This window comes from Urocitellus parryii, chromosome 3 (assembly GCF_045843805.1).
Source record: "Urocitellus parryii isolate mUroPar1 chromosome 3, mUroPar1.hap1, whole genome shotgun sequence".
NCBI classification, from domain to species: Eukaryota; Metazoa; Chordata; class Mammalia; order Rodentia; family Sciuridae; genus Urocitellus; species Urocitellus parryii.
In genome coordinates, this window is record NC_135533.1 from 211,327,641 (window position 1) to 211,345,062 (window position 17,422).

General features: G+C 50.9%; 1 protein-coding gene across 4 annotated transcripts in view; it reads right to left on the bottom strand.

Moving 5' to 3' along the window:
- Pde4a (phosphodiesterase 4A) overlaps positions 1-17,422 on the bottom strand; it is a 35,097-nt gene that overhangs the window by 6,178 nt on the left and 11,497 nt on the right. For all 4 annotated transcript variants that reach the window (XM_077796387.1, XM_077796388.1, XM_077796385.1 and 1 more), the window contains 8 exons: positions 8,613-8,804; positions 7,919-7,955; positions 7,763-7,833; positions 6,964-7,013; positions 6,673-6,785; positions 3,071-3,164; positions 1,042-1,262; positions 25-123 (listed from right to left, as the gene is read on the bottom strand). In XM_077796387.1, the coding sequence (XP_077652513.1) occupies positions 25-123; positions 1,042-1,262; positions 3,071-3,164; positions 6,673-6,785; positions 6,964-7,013; positions 7,763-7,833; positions 7,919-7,955; positions 8,613-8,804 (877 nt within the window). The remainder of the gene's footprint in view (positions 1-24; positions 124-1,041; positions 1,263-3,070; positions 3,165-6,672; positions 6,786-6,963; positions 7,014-7,762; positions 7,834-7,918; positions 7,956-8,612; positions 8,805-17,422) is intronic.

The window sequence follows — 17,422 nt, forward strand, 5'->3', positions numbered from 1 at the left end:
CCCACTCCCCACTGCCCCCATCACCTGGAATATCGTGTACATGATACAGCTGAGCGAGCGGCCTCCGGCATAGTTGGACACGCAAAAGATGTTCAGGCCCCACTTGCTCAAGTTCTCAAGTTCCTAGTGGAGATGGAGGTTGGTGGTCAGGAGCCTGCCAGGTCCAAGGCCCTGAGACCCTTTCCTAGGAACAATGAACCCTGGTCTAAAGGAAGCACCGTCCCTGTCACAGAGTAGCCAGGAGCACAGAGTTTAACCCACGCACTGTTTCTGAAGTGCTTATTATCCACCAAACACCATCGGCAGTTGAGGGAACCGAGGTGTGACTACTTCTCTATGATCGTGTGGCTCACAGGGGCAAGGCCAGGATGATGGGAACCCAGCTCAGTCTCTAAGCTAAACTGCTCGGGAGTCCCCCACCTCGAGTTGGAGGAGGAAGGGACACTGGCTCATTTTCTGACTACCCAGCCTCTAGAACAATCCTGATGCACAGTAGGCGCTCAAGAACCCCAAGGTGACTGAATGGTGAGCACACAGCACACCAGTGGCAGCCTCAAAGAGGGTCATGATAAACATCACCAGAGCGAGCCACTAAGGGTTCTGGAAGCGGCAGAAGCCAAAGCCAGTTCTTGCCTGTAGTAGACACTCTTGGGGCCCTGTCCAGATCCACGCCACTGTCCCCCAGCTGCTGGGGAGTGTTGCTTGCTGGGTGGCTTATGGTTGACCCTTTCTCTAGAAAACTGTTCTTGCCCCCAGGGAGGGGGTGATGCCATCCATCCCTGGAGGCAGCCCTTAGCCAATAGCTAATTCAGGGCTCTGAAGGCCCAGGGCACGGAGTCAGGGTGGGCTCAACTCCTCAGATCGCCCTGTGGACGGAGGCTGAGGCCACCTCTGCGTTCCTCCTTTCTATCCTCTCCATCCTCTCTAGATCATTCAACATCTCAGGCTCTGCTTCCGGGGACCCTGGCTTAAGATATGACCCCACATGGAGTCCTTCTTTGGGCACCTAGAGGCCTCTGTCCCCACTGAGCCCCCACCCACTTGGGCCAGGAGGTCCTCTTGGTCAGTCTTCACCCCAAAGCGTGGGACGCTAGTGTTCGGACTCCTGCTGTGCATCAGCTTCTTCACGCCCGTGATCTGTGACATGGGCTGGAACTGTGGTCCCAGGGGCAGGGGCTGCTGGGAGGGTCTCTGTCGCGGCGCTTCCTGGGGTCCTCGCTCTTTCATTGTGGGTGACGGAATCTCCACTTCATTTTGTTTGTCTGCAGAAGATGGGGGACAGGCGTGACCGGACCTCCTGGGGAGGCACCTCACCCCACCCCATGTCCTCAGAAGCCTCACCCAAAAGAGTAAAAGCCTTCTGGGTGTCAGGCGGATGGGCGCTCGGGGGCTGAATACCAAAGGGGCTATAAGAATCCTTTTGGGAAGTGGTGGGCTGGGTCAGGGGCCCTGGCACTGGCCCAGGGCTATGGGGTGTCCCCAGCTCAATTGCTAGGTTTGGTCTCCAGGTAGTGTGAGAAGTCAGGAAGTGGGGTGACTTCCCGAGGGAGAGCCACTGCCTGCTCTGGATACTCAGGGAAGCTTCTCAGCCAGGGAAGACACCCCCATGGTGGCTGAGCGAAGTGGTGGGAGGGGGCATCACTGGGAGGGAGGAGGGAAAGGGAATCTCTGGCTCCATGGTCCCCTTGGCAACCACCTGCCTGGGGGCCAGTCCCAGGAGACCTCCTAAGCTTTCAAAGCCTTCCAGAGCCTGGCCAGGGACACCTATTGTGACCTGAGACCTCCAGTCAATGACAGAACCTGACGGGGTCATCTGCATGCCAAGCTCCCATTGGCAGGATCCTCAGAACTCTGCGGCCTGCCACACACTCACTGGCAGACACTCCACAATTCCGAACCCTCTCTTTTGAGCTGGAGGTATCTTCTGAATTTGGAGTTGGTGAAATTATCCTGAGTGTGCAGGAATCTCCTTAGTTTGGGGGCCTTTGGGTTCAGAAGTCAGAAGGGGTTTGAGCTCCCCATGAGCTTAAGGGTTCCAATGAACCCTTATGTTTTTTTTTTCTTTTTAATATTTATTTTTCAGTTTTCGGTGGACACAACATCTTTATTTTATTTGTATGTGGTGCTGAGGATCGAACCCAGTGCCCCGCACATGCCAGGAGAGCGCGTTACCGCTTGAGCCATATCCCCAGCCCCAAACCCTATGTTTGGGGATCCCTTGCAGGTTTATTTTACCTCCGACCTACATTTCCAGACCTTCTTATTTTTATTTTTTATTTTGAGACAGGGCCTTACTAAATTGCTGAGGCTGGCCTTGAATTTATGAACCTCAACCTTGAATTCAGGCCTCAGCCTCCCAAGTCACTGGGGTTACAGGTGTGTGCCACCGTACCCAGCTCCTTACAGATCTTCTGAAGTTTGGGGATATAAGGTTTGGGAATTTGGAAGGATGGCCAAATCAAATTGGAAGAATCTATTGAATTCAGAGGTTTTTCAGCTTGAAGATTTTTTTTTTTTGCGGGGGGAGTACTTTTAGAGTTCTGAAGCTCAGAGGTTCCTTAAGTTTGAGAACTTACTGAGTTTGGGCAACTCTTGATCTTCTAAATTTGGGATGTTTAATCCAAGTTTGTAGGTTCTGTTGATTTCCCCTCTTTTTTTTATTACTTTTTATTCCAATTTGTTATATATGATCTATTGACTTTTAAAATTTAGAAATTCTATTTGAATTTGAGCAGGGGGCGTGAATATTCTCTTGGGGTTTAGAGTTTGAGAATTCCATTGGGTTCCACTGAGTTTGGAGGGGCTTAGAGATTTTTTGGTGCTGAGGATGAGACCTAGGGCTTTGCATATGTTGACCCTGAGCTATTCTCCTAGCCCCCCAAGATATTCTCATTTGTGGTTTCCACAGAAGTTGTGGTCCCACTAATTTAGGGGCCTCATGAGTGTGGGAGCTCTTAAGCCTAGTGACTTTGACCTTTGAGGAGTTAAGGGGCAGGGTCAGCATCAACAGGGCTGGGCCACCCCTCCAGCCCAGGTGTCCCCCCTGTTCCACATGCTGCCCTTCACTCACCCAGGAACGTGGTGGAAATGTACTCTGAGACCTGGTTTCCTGACCTGCTCATTTCTGACAGGTGTGTGAGTTCTCGGTTCAGCATCCTCTTGAACTAAGGTGAAGGAGCCAAGAAGGAAGGGGTGACAGGGTGTCATTGCTGCGGGTGGGGTGTGTGTGCCAGCCCTTCCCACAAATTCCTGAAGACCCCAGGAGCCCCTCCTATTTCACGCCTCAGACCTCTACCAGCTGCTAGAGGGGAGGGGGTCAGCCCTTCCTCTCCTCCCAGCTCTGAATGGGGGACCCAGGCCCAGGAGGGTGGTGCTGATATCAGCATAATCCTCTCTGCTTGAGGAAAGAGGGGCTCCCCTTCCAGTCCCCTCCCAAAGAGGAGCCAGAGGGGCACCTGTGGAAGGGAGGGGCTCCTGCCTAACAGGGAACCAATGGGGTACTAGGAGAATCCCGTCTCCATGGTGATGGGAGTCTCCTTAGCAACTCCCCCTCCAACCAGCTGCTAGCAGGGGAAAGGGGGGCAAGCCAGAAGCCCCTTAACCCTTGCCTTCCCACAGACACCCCTGGCCCAGGTCTCGTCAGACACAGACCCCAGTTCTAATCCCTGTGGGATCCCTGTCCTCAGTCCCAGCCAAGACTGGAAGGAGGAACGTAGTGCCCAGTCCTCAGGGAAGAGGTCTGGCCATGCCAGGGCATGGGAGAATGATTAGCTAAAGAAACCCCAGCTCGGTCACCCAGGGAAGGGGGAGAGGGGTTCCCATCATAGCCCTCTCCCCAACCCCAGAGAGGTGAAGAGATGCACAGATGAATGCAGCATACCCAAAAGGGGGCTTGGGGGCCCCACATGGTCCCCCCATGCTACTTCACACAGGCCTCTGCTGTGACATTGTGCATGGAGGAGAAAGGGCATCGGCTCCCCGCCCCCAAGCTCTGCCGAAGTGTCCCCGAATCAGGAGCAGACTCTGTCCAGCAAGGCAGGGGGAACGCCAGCCAGGAAGGGTGGCCCACACTGGGGCAGGGTGGTCACTTCTCCCAGTGCTGACCCGAGACCCCGGACACAATAACACACACGCGCGCACGCACACACACAAATCTCTCTCACAACTGCACAGCGTCCCAGACTGCCCCCGTCCTACACAGCGTCATAAAGCCCAGACAGGCAAATCAAGGGGCACATCCAATAAGGCAGTCAGTGATATTTGGGGTCACATGCCCTAGAAACATCAGGTAGCTATGGCTCACAAATATAGTCCAACACACGACATCACGGTCAGAGACATGGGACTGCAGACAGGGAAACACCATGACCCAGGCAGGACACACTCCACTGCAGACACATATACATCCAGATAATGCCACAGTCACACCCAGTGAGAGATCCGCTCTCCCAAGGGAGGCCACACACCCCCAGCTACCTGCCATCCACGCCCAGTCCTGGTCACACTAGAGACAGTCATAAGCCTTCGGGTCTGGGCCACACATGTGCACAGCTGTCCACACAGCCCATCCAGGGTGCCAGAGGGTTCAAGGTGGAAGGTCTCCTTCCCACCCTCCACCCTGCGTTCCCCTACCTGGTCCCACCAGCCCACCAGCCACGGCTTGGAGCAGGTCTCGCAGAAGAAATCAACCAGGGGCATCTTGGAGCCTGAGCCCCGCTCGGGGCTGCCGCACACAGAGGCTGAGCTTGGCGAGTCCTGGGCTGAACAGCCCGGGGGGGGGGGGGGGGGTGCCGGGCAGGGGGGGCAGTGGAAGAGGGAGCCGCGGAGGGGCCTGGGCCGGCCCAGCAGGGCTGGGGGCTCCCTTCCCCTCCGCGCTCCCTGTGGCAGCCCTGGTTACATGGTCTGCCTGCCACTGGCCCTGATGGGCCCCCCTGCGGCAGTGGCTGGAGGCAGCAGGGGGCCCCTGCCCATGGGGGGGTGCCGGGCCAGGGTCCCGGGAGGAGGCTGCGGAGGCTTGGGGCTCTGTGTGTGCACCGTGTGCGTGCGCTCACTGCAGCACTGGCAGGCTGCATGCGGAGTCAGGTGGTGCTGGGGGTGGGGGGGCGTTAAAGGGGCACCAGAGCCCACGGGCCTCAGCCAGGACTTGGGGAGGGAAGCAGGACACAGCCCTTCCACATACACACCCGGAGACAGAAACACACACCTGGACACACAGACACACAAATGCCCCGAGACACACCTTCCACAGACACTACCACACACCCCAGGCACTTGCCACACGGACACCCAAAGGCCCTCAGTCCTACACACACATGACACACATGTGCACGCAGAGGAGACAGTCAACTCTGACGTCCAACACGGTCATAGGGGTAGAACGGAGCACATGGACACACCCCTTCCAAGAACGGAGACTCACACTCAGGAGACACAACCCTAGGGACAGACACCCAGATACTAGATATACTTATAGCCACACACTCAACACGCCCACAGACACACATTTCAACAAACATAAACAGCCATCTGTCCTTGGACAAAATCATACCCTGACAAATCCATAAGGGGATGTTCACACTCTCACCCAGAGATGTCCAAATACACACACCCCTTCCCGGAACATCCACATACCCCTACCCAGAGACACAGCCACATTCTCAGTTGCCTGACCCCCCCTCAGGGACACAATCACCCTCACATTCACACTTTTCCAGACGAGCGTCCACCCACAGACATGTGCGCTCCCCAGCGAACACCTGCCTGCACACTCACTTCCTGAAAGCACCGCCCACGAGGGCTGCCACCACGCTGCAGCACTCCAGGAGGCATCATTCATGCTGTCTGCTCTCTGAATGGCGCCCCCTGGGGATGTGCAGTGGGCACAGCTACAGGGAATGCTTGCCCCCTCCCCTGCAGCACTGCAAACACAGTCCCACTTAAGAGACAGCTTAACCAACCGGATATCTGCATGGCCTAAGTGTCACAGAGCCCCACATAATCACCCGTGCACACCCAGACACCCCTCAGAACACACTCCAAACTTGGAGCCAACAAATCAACAACTACCCAGACCCTTATCCACACACACAGCTGCAGACAGTACAAGTATACAACACCTCCCAAGACAGGTAAGTCACTACGGACAGATGTAAAACCAGACCCCCACACAAACACGCCAGGTTCTGCCATCCCTGGGAAAAGTCAGAATCTACAGGAACTGCAAGCCTTCCAACTACCACCCAAGGGCTGACTCCACCTAAAGATGGGCCATCCCCTAAGTCCTTACCCAGCCCCGCCCTCACCTGCCTCGCCTAGAGGTTGAGCCCGCCCACTGACTCTACCAGAGGTTGGCCCCGCCCAAATACGAGTCCTTGGTCCCACTCCACAAACCCTACTAAGGAGTTGGCACCATCCCTGCCGTGGGTACCACCCACAGGCCCCGCCCACAGCTTGGCCCTTGGGCCAATTCCACAGGCTTACATAGGAATTGGCCCCGCCCACTCCCCCCCATCAACTACCTGGCCCCACCCAAGACTCCACCCCCACCAGATCCATCCAGGGATTCGCCCCACCCCACCAGCATCCCCTAATTGTGAGCCACACCCACCAGCCCCGCCCTGGCCACTAGCCCCGCCTGGCCACCAGCCCCGCCCATCAACCCTGTGCGCCCACCTTGTGCGAAGCCATCTCGCTGACAGAGCGGTAGGTCTGCATGGTCTCCAGCTGCTCCAGGCACCAGTCCAGCTCCTCCAAAGTTTCCCGGGCCAACTGCTGACACGTCTCCTCTAAGAAGGGGCACCCAGGATGGTGACTGAGAGGTCCGCAGGCAGAGCCCCAGCCCACAGTGACAGGGGTTTGCCAGGTGGGTGGGGTGCCAGGGAAAGGGTGAGGCAGCCGCCGGGGTTGAGGCACCTCCACTGGGGCAGCAAGATGGGCCCCTCCCCACCCCCTAAGCTTAGCTACCTGACAGTGTGGCCTTGCAGACGGGGGTTGGGCCTCCCAGCGGGGATCGCCTGTAAAGAAATGGGGCTCCAAAGTCACTGTGGGACTCTCGGATCCTTGCCTCCCTCTCTCCATAAATAAGGCCAGTTTTCCTGTGTCCGAGTGCTCACTGCATCCAAACGTGCTGCCATGCACACGGCCTGCAGCCTCTCAGTGAGGCCCATGAGAACCCATTTTTCAGAAAACCGATTCAACCAGGTAAAACTGGCTTCTTCGAGACACATGGCTGATCAGCAGTAGGATCAGGTACTTGGCTCCTTTGGATACCCTTCTCAACTTCCCCAATCCTCTGAGGAAGGCTCTGTCCCCAACCCCTAGAGCAACTGGCAATTCTGAGCTAGACCCACCTCCCAAAATAACAAGAAATGCTCCCATTTATTGGGCACTTACTATGTACAGAGCAATATTCTTGTACTTTCTATACATCATCTTCCAGACTCTTCACAACAGATAGCTATCGGAAGCACTACTGTAATTCCCACTTTACAAAAGGGAAAGGAAGGGACCACAAGAAGCCATTTGCCCAGCAGGTGAGGCTATGGCCTCACCACCATGCATGCAGACATCCAGTCTGTATTTATAAAAGTTTATGTCTTAAGCCCTTCAACTTCAATAACTCTTTGGCTCCAAAGAAATTGTTACATGACCAGACATTCAGAGAAGTCAAGTGCCCATCTGAGGTCACACAGCAGGGCTGATAACTGAACTCACTATGCTTAACCCTCATGATCATGGGTGCTGGGGCCCAGCTTCCACGTACTTGTTGCTGGGAATAGGTACATTGGTCAGGAGCGAGAAGTTGCTTCGAACACTGCGGAGACTGGCGAGCACCTGGAATGGGGGTGGCAGTAAGTAGAGGTGTCTACCTGGAGGGGCAGCTGGGGCTGAGCCCCTTCCCCAGTTGTGAAGGTCTCACCTGGGCAAATGGTGTAACAATGAGGTCCTCAGCATGCCTGTGATAAAAGACAGTGGCAGGTTAGGGATCCCCAGAGAAGCAAATCTCTGGGGAGGACATTGTGGGAGCTGGATGGAGGGAGGCTGGGGGCGGGGAGTGGGGAGAGGCCACTTACAGCACCCAAGGGTGAACACGCTGCCAGGGCCTGTCCTGAAGGAAACGGCTGGGGAGGGGGTGCAGACAAAGGGAGGGGGGCGGGAAGTGGATCTGCCAGAGGGGAGTGCTGGGAGGGAAGGGTTGGTGGAGGAAGCGCAGGAACAGGGTACGGGGCTGTGGTGGACACCTGAAGGGAAAGGGCAAGTCTGGCGGGAGATCTGGAGGGCTCCATCTCAACAGGGGCTTGGGGTAGGCTGGGGGACATCAGAATAGGGCCAAGTAGTGGGGCTTCCTCCCTGGAGGGACAGTTCCCGTAGAGCCTGGCCCAGAGCAGGCGATGGTAAGAGAGGGCTTGGTAGGTCTGGAGGGTAAGGCCGAGCCCTTTATAGGGGACAGAGCCTATTAGACGTAGGACAGGGGCTGCTGACTCTGCCCTAGGGAGGGCAGGTATGGGGGGGTTGACCAAGGTGGGGACGGGTGCCCCCATGCCCTGCTGGGAAGGACAGCTTGTGGCAGGACCAGGCCCGGAGGAGTGGCAGGTGGGGAGAGAGGTGCTCACGCCTCGCTGGTGACTGATGAGTTCCGGGACATGGTCTTGGGTGACATGTCATAGTCACTGTCAGAGCGGTAGAGGAAGGATTCCCGGCGCTGGCTGGTGGCTGCCCCGGCGTGCAGCACGAGCCCTGGGCTCGCCTGCGAGTCCAGGGGGCTGCGGCCAGGTGATGGTGTGGGGCCATTTTCTCCCTCGAAGCTGCAGGAAACGGGTGGGAAGAAGATCAGGAGGTTGAGACGGTGTGAGGAGTTCAAGAGGAAGAGAGACCAAGGGCGTTTCTGGAAAGACTCGGGGATCATGTGGAGGATCCCAAATAGACTGGAGACAGGGAGCTGCAGTCTACGGACTGTGGCTGGGTACTTCTGGTGCCAGGACCCATGGCAGGGACCGAGAACACTCTGGGCCAGAAGTCCAGGGTCATCCTTGCCTTTGCTCTGCCCTGCCAATCAGCCTGTCTGCCAGGATCTTTCCAAATCTGTCTACTTCCCTCCTCCCGTTTTTTTCTTTTTAAATATTTTTAGTTGTAGATGGATATAATGCCTTTATTATATTTATTTTTACATGGTACTGGGGATCAAACCCAGTGTGTCACGTGTGCTAGGCGAGCACTCTACCACTGAGCCACAACCCCAGCCCCTGCCCTCCCCTTTCTTCCAGCACCTCCCTTCTTTGGCCTGGACAGGTGAGTTGTCAACAGCCCTGGTCTCCAGCTCATTGCTGTCCACACTCTATTCCTCCAGAAGCCACCAGAGGGAGCTAATGAGTACCTGAATCAGATCCAGTCATTCTGGCTACGAACTTTCTATAGCTCCCACTTCATGCAGAACAAAAAGCTAAAATCCTCACTGCAGCCCACAGGTCCTGCTCTATGACCTCCGGCTTTGCACCTCATCCGCTCTACTCCACCCACAATGGCATCCTCCTTGCTCCTGATCAATGTGCAGAAAAGTTCAACCCCTGCCTTGATATTTTCTATTTTTCTTCCTTTAAAACCATATGGAGCTCTTCCTGTAAGGGGCCTGAGGTGATTTGTGAAAATGGTCCGCTACTCTCTTGACCCAGAAAACCCCACAAAATCATGCAAATCAAGAGGCTCAAATCTTTAAGAACACCCGTGATACTGCGCAAGTCATCAAGGGTATGCATATCCGAAAAGCCACCAAGTACCTAAAAGATGTCACATTAAAGAAGCAATGTGGGCTGGAGATGTGGCTCAGCGGTAGCGCGCTCGCCTGGCATGCGTGCGGCCAGGGTTCGATCCTCAGCACCACATACCAAAGATGTTGTGTCCGCCGAGAACTAAAAAATAAATATTAAAAAAAAAAAATTCTCTCTCTCTCTCTCCTCTCTCACTCTCTCTAAAAAAAAAAAAAAAAAAAAAAAAAAAAAAAAATAAAAAAAATAAATAAAAAATAAAGAAGCAATGTGTGCGATTCCGGCGTTACAATAGTTGAGTTGGGAGGTGTGCCCAGGACAAATAGTGGGGCTGGACACAGGGCCGGTGGCCCAAAAAGAGTGCTGAATTTTTGCTGCACATGCTTAAAAATGCAGAGAGTAATGCTGAACTTAAGGGTTTAGACGTAGATTCTCTGGTCATTGAACATATCCAGGTGAACAAAGCATCCAAGATGCACCGACGTACTTACAGAGCTCATGGTCAGATTAACCCATACATGAGTTCCCCCTGCCACATTGAGATGATCCTCACTGAAAAGGAACAAATTGTTCCTAAACCAGAAGAGAAGGTTGCACAGAAGAAAAAGATATCCCAGAAGAAGCTAAAGAAACAAAAATTTATGGCACGGGAATAAATTCAACAAAAAATAAATGCAAATAAAAGAAAAAAAGAAACCATATGGATGTGGTGGCGCACGCCCATAATCCTAGTGACTTGGGAAGCCAAGGCAAGAGGATTGCAAGTTCAAAGCCAGACACAGCAACTTAGCAAGTAGCTTAGTGAGACCCTGTCTCAAAATAAAAAATAAAAAGGGCTGGGGATGTGGCTCAGTGGTTAAGTGCCCCAGGTTCAATCCCTGGTACCAAAAACAAAAACAACCCCCCCCAAAAAAAAAAAACTACAAAATATTGCTGAAAGAACACCCCCCCACACCCACTACTGGGAATTGAACCCTGGGATGCTCTACTACTGAGCCACATCCCCAGCCCTGGGACTCACTAAGTTGCCCAGGCTGTCCTGGAACTTGTGATCCTCCTGTCTCAGCCTCCAAAGTAGCTGGGATTACAGGCTTTAACCACCATGCCCAGCTATTACTGAAATAAATTAAAGAAGACATCAATAGGAAGTCATCCCATGTTCGTGATTAGAAGACAACACTGTTAAGATAAACACTAACCAAAGCAATTTATAGATTCAATCTGATTCCTATTAGATCCCAAAAAACCTTTTTTTTTTTTTTTTTTTTTTTGTAGAAATAGAAAAACTCATCTCTTTTTTGTTCTTTTCTTGGTGTGGGGGGGTACTGGGTTTTGAACTCAGGGGCACTCAGCCACTGAGTCACATCCCCAGCCCTATTATGTATTTATTTAGAGACAGGGTCTCACTGAGTTGCTTAGTACCTCACTTTTGCCAGGGCTGGCTCTGAACTTGCGAACTTTCTGCCCCAGCCTCCCAAGCCTCTGGGATCACAAGTATGTGCCACTGCGCCCAGTGAAAAACTCATCTTAAAATTCACACAGAATTTCAGGGGGCCCTAAATAGCCAAAACAGTCTTGAAATAAGAGAACAAAGCTGGAGGACTCCTGCTTCCTGATTTCAAAATGACTATACCACAAAACTACAGTAATGCTGACAGTGGTACTGGCAATAAAGACATAAAGACCAATGAAATAGACTAACGGGCCCTGAAACAAGCTCTTGCACATATGGTTAAATGGTCTTTTAATGAAACCATTCAATGGAGAAAAGAGTCTTTTCAACAGTGGTGACTGGAAAACTGGATATCCACACACACACACAAAAAATGGAGTTGACCCTTAGCTTATATCATGAACAAAAATGAACTCAAAATGGATGAAATAACTAAATGTAAATGCTGCAACTATAAAACTCTTAGAAGCTTTATGACACTGGTCAGGTGCAAAGGTACATGACTGTAATCTAAACTACTTGGGAAGCTGAGGTAAAAAGACTAAGTTCAAAGCCAACCTGGGCAATTTAGGGAGATCCTATCTCAAAAAATAAAAAGTGTTGGGGATGTAGCTGAATGTTAAAGTGCCACTGATTTGAATCCCCAGCACTGAATTTAAAAAAAATTTTTTTAAAAGATTTATGACAGGGGCTGGGGTTGTGGCTCAGTGGTAGAGTGCTAGCCTAGCATGTATGAGGCACTGGATTCGATCCTCAGCAGCACATAAAGGTAAAATAAAGATATTGTGTTCACCTAAAACTTAAAAATAAATTAAAAAAAAAAAAAGCCTTATGACATTGGGTTTGGCAATGGTTCTTGCAATGAGACCAAAAGCACAGGCAACAAAAGAATACATTGGACTTCAACAGAATAAAAAACTTCCATGAATAAAAGGACAGAATGGAGAAAAATGTTACAAACCATATATCTGATAAGAGATGAATATCTACAATATATAAAGAACTACTACAACAACAAAAACTTACACAATCCAATTTAAAAGTAGGCAAAGGAGACAGGCTACTGGTGCAGGCCTATAATTCCAGTGGCTTGGGAGGCTGAGGCAGGAGGATCACAAGTTCAAAGCCAGCTTCAGCAACAGTAAGGCCCTAAGTAACTCAGTGAGACCCTGTATCTAAATAAAATACAAAATAGGGCTGGGGATGTGGCTCAGTGGTCAAGTGCCCCTGAGTTCAATCCCCAGTATCCAAAAAAAAAAAAAAAAAAGACTTGAATAGACATTTCTCCAGAAAAAAACAAGTGAAAAGATGCTCAACCCCCATCAGCCATCAGGAAAATGCAAGTCAAGACAATGGGACGCTACTTCACACCCATTAGATGGCTTCTGTAGGCTTTTTTGTCTTTAAAGATCTTGGGGATCCCACTATCTTTAAAGATGTTGGGGATCTCTCTGTTCTCTGTAAGCAGAATATATTTTGAGGGCTCCTGAGCCACTGTCTTTCCTAGATGCTACTTGCAACTGGCCTTTACCCCTGGCCTGTTCCCCCTTGTCCCCATTTCATGCAGCTGATTTCTTTACTCTAAGAGAAGGGTCTAGGGGACCAAGTGGGCACTACTCCCTCCATCCACCCCATGTCTGGCCTCTGGCTAGCCTCCTGGGTCTCTGATCTGAGCTTCAGAAAAGGACCTTGTTAAAAGTCTTGATGGTGCCCTACGTTTGCTCACTCTTCCCATCCCTAAGGTCGCCCACCTCCTGTCTTACCCGGAGTGCCCCAGCCAGTGCCACTTACACAACCAGCTCCAGCCCGTGCTGCTCTGCTCTGCCTTCCCAAGCAATACACCTTCCACCAGTTATTAAGAGCAACTAAACTCAAATCAAAAGTATTTTTAAGCTGGGTGCGGTGGCGCATGTCTATAATCCCAGTGACTCGGGAGGCTGAAGCAGGAGGACTGCAAGTTCACGCCAGCCTCAGCAATTCACCATGGCCCTGAGTCACTTATTGACACCCTGTCTCAAAATAAAAAATAAAAATGGCTGGGGATGTGGTTCAGTGGCTAAGCGGCCCTGGGTTAATCCCTGGTGCACCCCAAAACCCAGTATTTTTAAGGGCCACACATAGCTCAGTGGTAGAGTTCTTGCCTAACAACATCTTTATGCTTGAGGTCACACACACACACACACACACACACACACACACAACTGTGAATAAAAACATTGTAAATACTATATCTGACAAAGGGTTAATATTCCAGATTATAAATTATTTCTAAAACTCAACAACAAAAACTCCATTCAAAGATGGCATAAGCCAGGTGCAGTGGCACAGGCCTGTAATCCCAGCAGCTCAGGAGGCTGAGACAGGAGGGTTGCAAGTTCAAGACCAGCCTTAACAACTCAGTGAGACCCCAAACAATTTAGTGAGACCCTGTCTCAAAATAAAGAACAATAAGGGCTGGGGATGCAGCTCAGTGGTAAATTACACCTGGGTTAAACCCTCAATGCCCCCCTCAAAAAGGCATAAGAGAAAGACAGTAGAATGAATCGGACGTAACTTTCTATGTTCATATATGAATACACCACTAGTGAAACTCCACCTCATGTACAACAGCAAGAGTGAGATCCCAGTTAGAAAAAGATACACTCCATGTATGCATAATATGTCAAAATACACTCTACTGACATGTATACCTAAGAAGAACAAACAAACAAACAAACAAAAGGCATAGGCTTGAATAGACATTTTTCCTAAAGATGTGCTCATGGCCAAAAAACACAGGAAAAGATACACAACATCACTAGCCATTAGGGAAATGCTGATCAAAACCACAACGTAAACTGGGCTCAGCGGCAGGTGCCTGCGGTCCCTCATAATGGGGAGGCCAAGGCAGGAGGACATCAGGACCAGCCTGGACAACACAGCACGATCCCATCTCAAAAACAAAATAACCCCACAATGTGACACCATTTGAATGGCTCTTATTCAAACAAAAACAAAAAACAGAAAATGACAAGGTTGGTGAGGATTTGGACAAATGGGAATCACTGTGCTCCTCTGGAGAGAATGTCAAATGGTGCAGCCGCTGTGAAAAACAGCTACAGTTAGATTACTGCACAACCCAGCGACACCACACCTAGGGAGAGTCCCCAAAGAACTGAAAGCAGGGATTCAAAAAAATTCAGGTGCACACATGGTCATAGCAGCACTCTTCACAAGAGCCAAAGGGTAGAAACTGCCCAAATGTCCATCAAGGGATGAATGAAAAATCAAATGTGCCACATCCTTGCAATGGAATGTTATTCAGCCTTATAAAGGCTGGGCCTGTATCCCAGGAGGCCGAGGTAGGAGGGTCCCAAGTTCAAGACCAGCCTGGGCAACTTAACAGGATCTTGTCTCAAAATTTACAAAAAGAAATGGAATTGTGATACATGGCAAGACACGGATGCCTTGAAAACATTATGCTAAGTGAAATAAGCCGGTCACCAAAGGACAAATATTGTCAACCGCACTTATATGACACACTTAGGATAATCAAGTTCATAGAGAAAGTGGAATGGTGGTTGCCAGGGCCGGGGGGAGACAGGGGACATGGAGGGTCAGAGTTTGTAGTTTCAGTGTGGGAAGAAGAAACGTTCTGGAGATGGATGGTGGCAACAGCTGCACGAGAGAGGACGCCAATCACCTGCTCATTAAAAAGGGTTAAAACGGGGGCTGGAGTTGTGGCTCCGTAGTAGAGCACTTGGCTGGCATGTGTGAGGCCCTGGATTGGATCCTCAGCACCACATATGAATAAATAAATGAAATAAAAGATTCACTCACAACTAAAAAATATTAAAAACATAAAAAAAGGGCTGGTGGGGGCTGGGGTTGTGGCTCATTGGTAGAGCACTTGCCTAGCACATGTGAGGAACTGGGTTCTATTCTCAGCACCACATAAAATAAATTAACGATACTGAGCCCATTTGCAACTAAATGTGTGTGTGTATATACATACATACATACATATATATATATATATATATATATATAAATTTTTTTTAAAGGGCTGGTGATGTTGCTCAGTGGTTAAGTGACCCTGGGTTCAATTCCTGCTACCAAAAAAAAAAAAAAAAAAACGGGGGGGCTGGGCTGTGAGTACAGCTGGCTAGCAGAGCAAGTGCCTGGCATACATGAAGTCCTGGGATTGATCATCACCACAAAAACTTAAAAAAGGAAAACACCCCCAAGGAGGAATGCTCATAGATCATTACTGTGGCCTTCGAGGATGATGCCCATTATCATCTACTTACGAGGTGACAGGTCATATCCTTTCAGGGACATAGTGCAGGCTGAGTATCCCTTACCAGCCACTGTCATATCCCTTATATTTTGAAGCCAGAAATGTTTCAGAATTCAGACTTTTTTTGGATTTTGGAATATTCACACATACCTAAGAAGCTGTCCTGGGGAGGGAACCCAAGCCTAAACACAGGATTCATTTGTGTTTCATATATACTTTACATACACAGCCCGAAGGTCATTTTATATGTTTTATAAATTTTGTACATGAAATAGTTTCATGATGTAAAATTTTCTATTTGTGGTATGTCAGCAAACAGCTTTGAATTCTGGAGACTTTCAGATTTCAGATTTTTGGATTAGGGAGATTCAGACTGCACTGAGACAAGACACTTCTTTTTTAAATTATTATTTTTAATTTTCTTAGTTGTTAATGAGACCTTGATTTTATTTATAGGTGGTTCTGAGAATCGAATCCAGTGTCTCACACATGCTAGGCGAGCGCTCTACCACTGAACCACCCCCAGCCCCAAGAAGACACTTAAGTTCTTGCTGGCGCCTGGCACATCAAAGCACTTAGTATGCATTTATTTCTGCCACCAGTTCTTGAGGTGGGTCCTGTTAACTTCCTGTTCAATGAGGAAACTGAGGAACAAAGGGATGGTCAGAGGTTGGTGGCCTCACATCCAGGGAACTATGTCCTGTCTCCGGAGGCCTAATCTGCAGTTCTGGGCCCTGAGAAGTACCACCAGGCAAGGGAGAGGAACATAGCTACACAGAGGCCCCCATCCCTCTACCAGGAACCTAAGCTGCAGCCCAAGAGGGTGCTCAGCTAGCATCGAGGTGGCAAATACACCTGCCCCAGGAGACTCTGCTCACGTAAGCAAGCAAGAGCCCAGAGGCCTGGATGGGAAGAGGATGCTCCCCAGGGCTTACATGTTTGTACTTCAAGAGTGGATGTCTCTTGGGCTGAGGGTAGCAAAGGGGAGGGGATTGCTGAACTGCAGCCCGGGGGTGGGGAGCTCTGCTATCCCAGGGAATCAGATCCCTGGACTTTCCTGGCCTGCCACTGACTGCTCATGGTGGCCCAAAGTCAGCCAGAGATGTCTCAATGGAACCCAAAGTCACCACTACGCTCAGGGGCCATTGGCAATAAGCCCACAGCAGAGCCACACACCCGGCACTCCATCAGAGGTCAAAGACTGGCCTGCTTTTCCTTCAGTAGGCTGACCACCTGGCCCTCTCCAGTGACCATGCCACCTGCCTCCACCTCTGCGGGGCCCCCAAGCCTGCCTACTGGGTTCCTGGGACATTAAATTAAGCCTCTAGAAGACCATAAGTCCAGATCTTGGCCTGAGGGAGTTGGGCTGTGGGATGGTGGGAAACAAACAGGCTAGAGGTGGTGATGGGCAAGGGGGACATGTCACAGCTGGGAAGGACTATAATAAACATGAATACAAACAACCGCAGTCGAAAGCCCAGGGCCAGGCACTGTGCTGTGCCCCATTTTCATGACAAAGAAATCCTGGCACAGAAAGGTAGAATATGGACTTGAACCCAGGTAGTCGGCCTACCAAATTGCTGATAAATCACAATCAGTGGGTGTTTGTTTCCCCCCAGGACAGACAAGGAAGGCAGGCCTGGTGTCTCCCTGGGCTCCCTGCCCCTCTCCACCTGACTGCTTGCAGGAGGTGCCAGGCAGCCTTTATGGAATGGCCTGGCATTTGCTCTGTGAAGGTCACAGGGAGGTTGATGGCGGGTGCTGGCGTGTGTCTGCCAGACGGGTGCATGGTGCCAGCTGACACGGCTGTTTGTGGGGCTGTGTGTGGAATGAGTGTCAGTGTGTATATCAGTCTGGGGAGGAGGAGGGGGAGGTCTGTGTGCACACAGGTGTCTATGTGGAATTGTGCATCTGTGTGTGTGTGTGGGC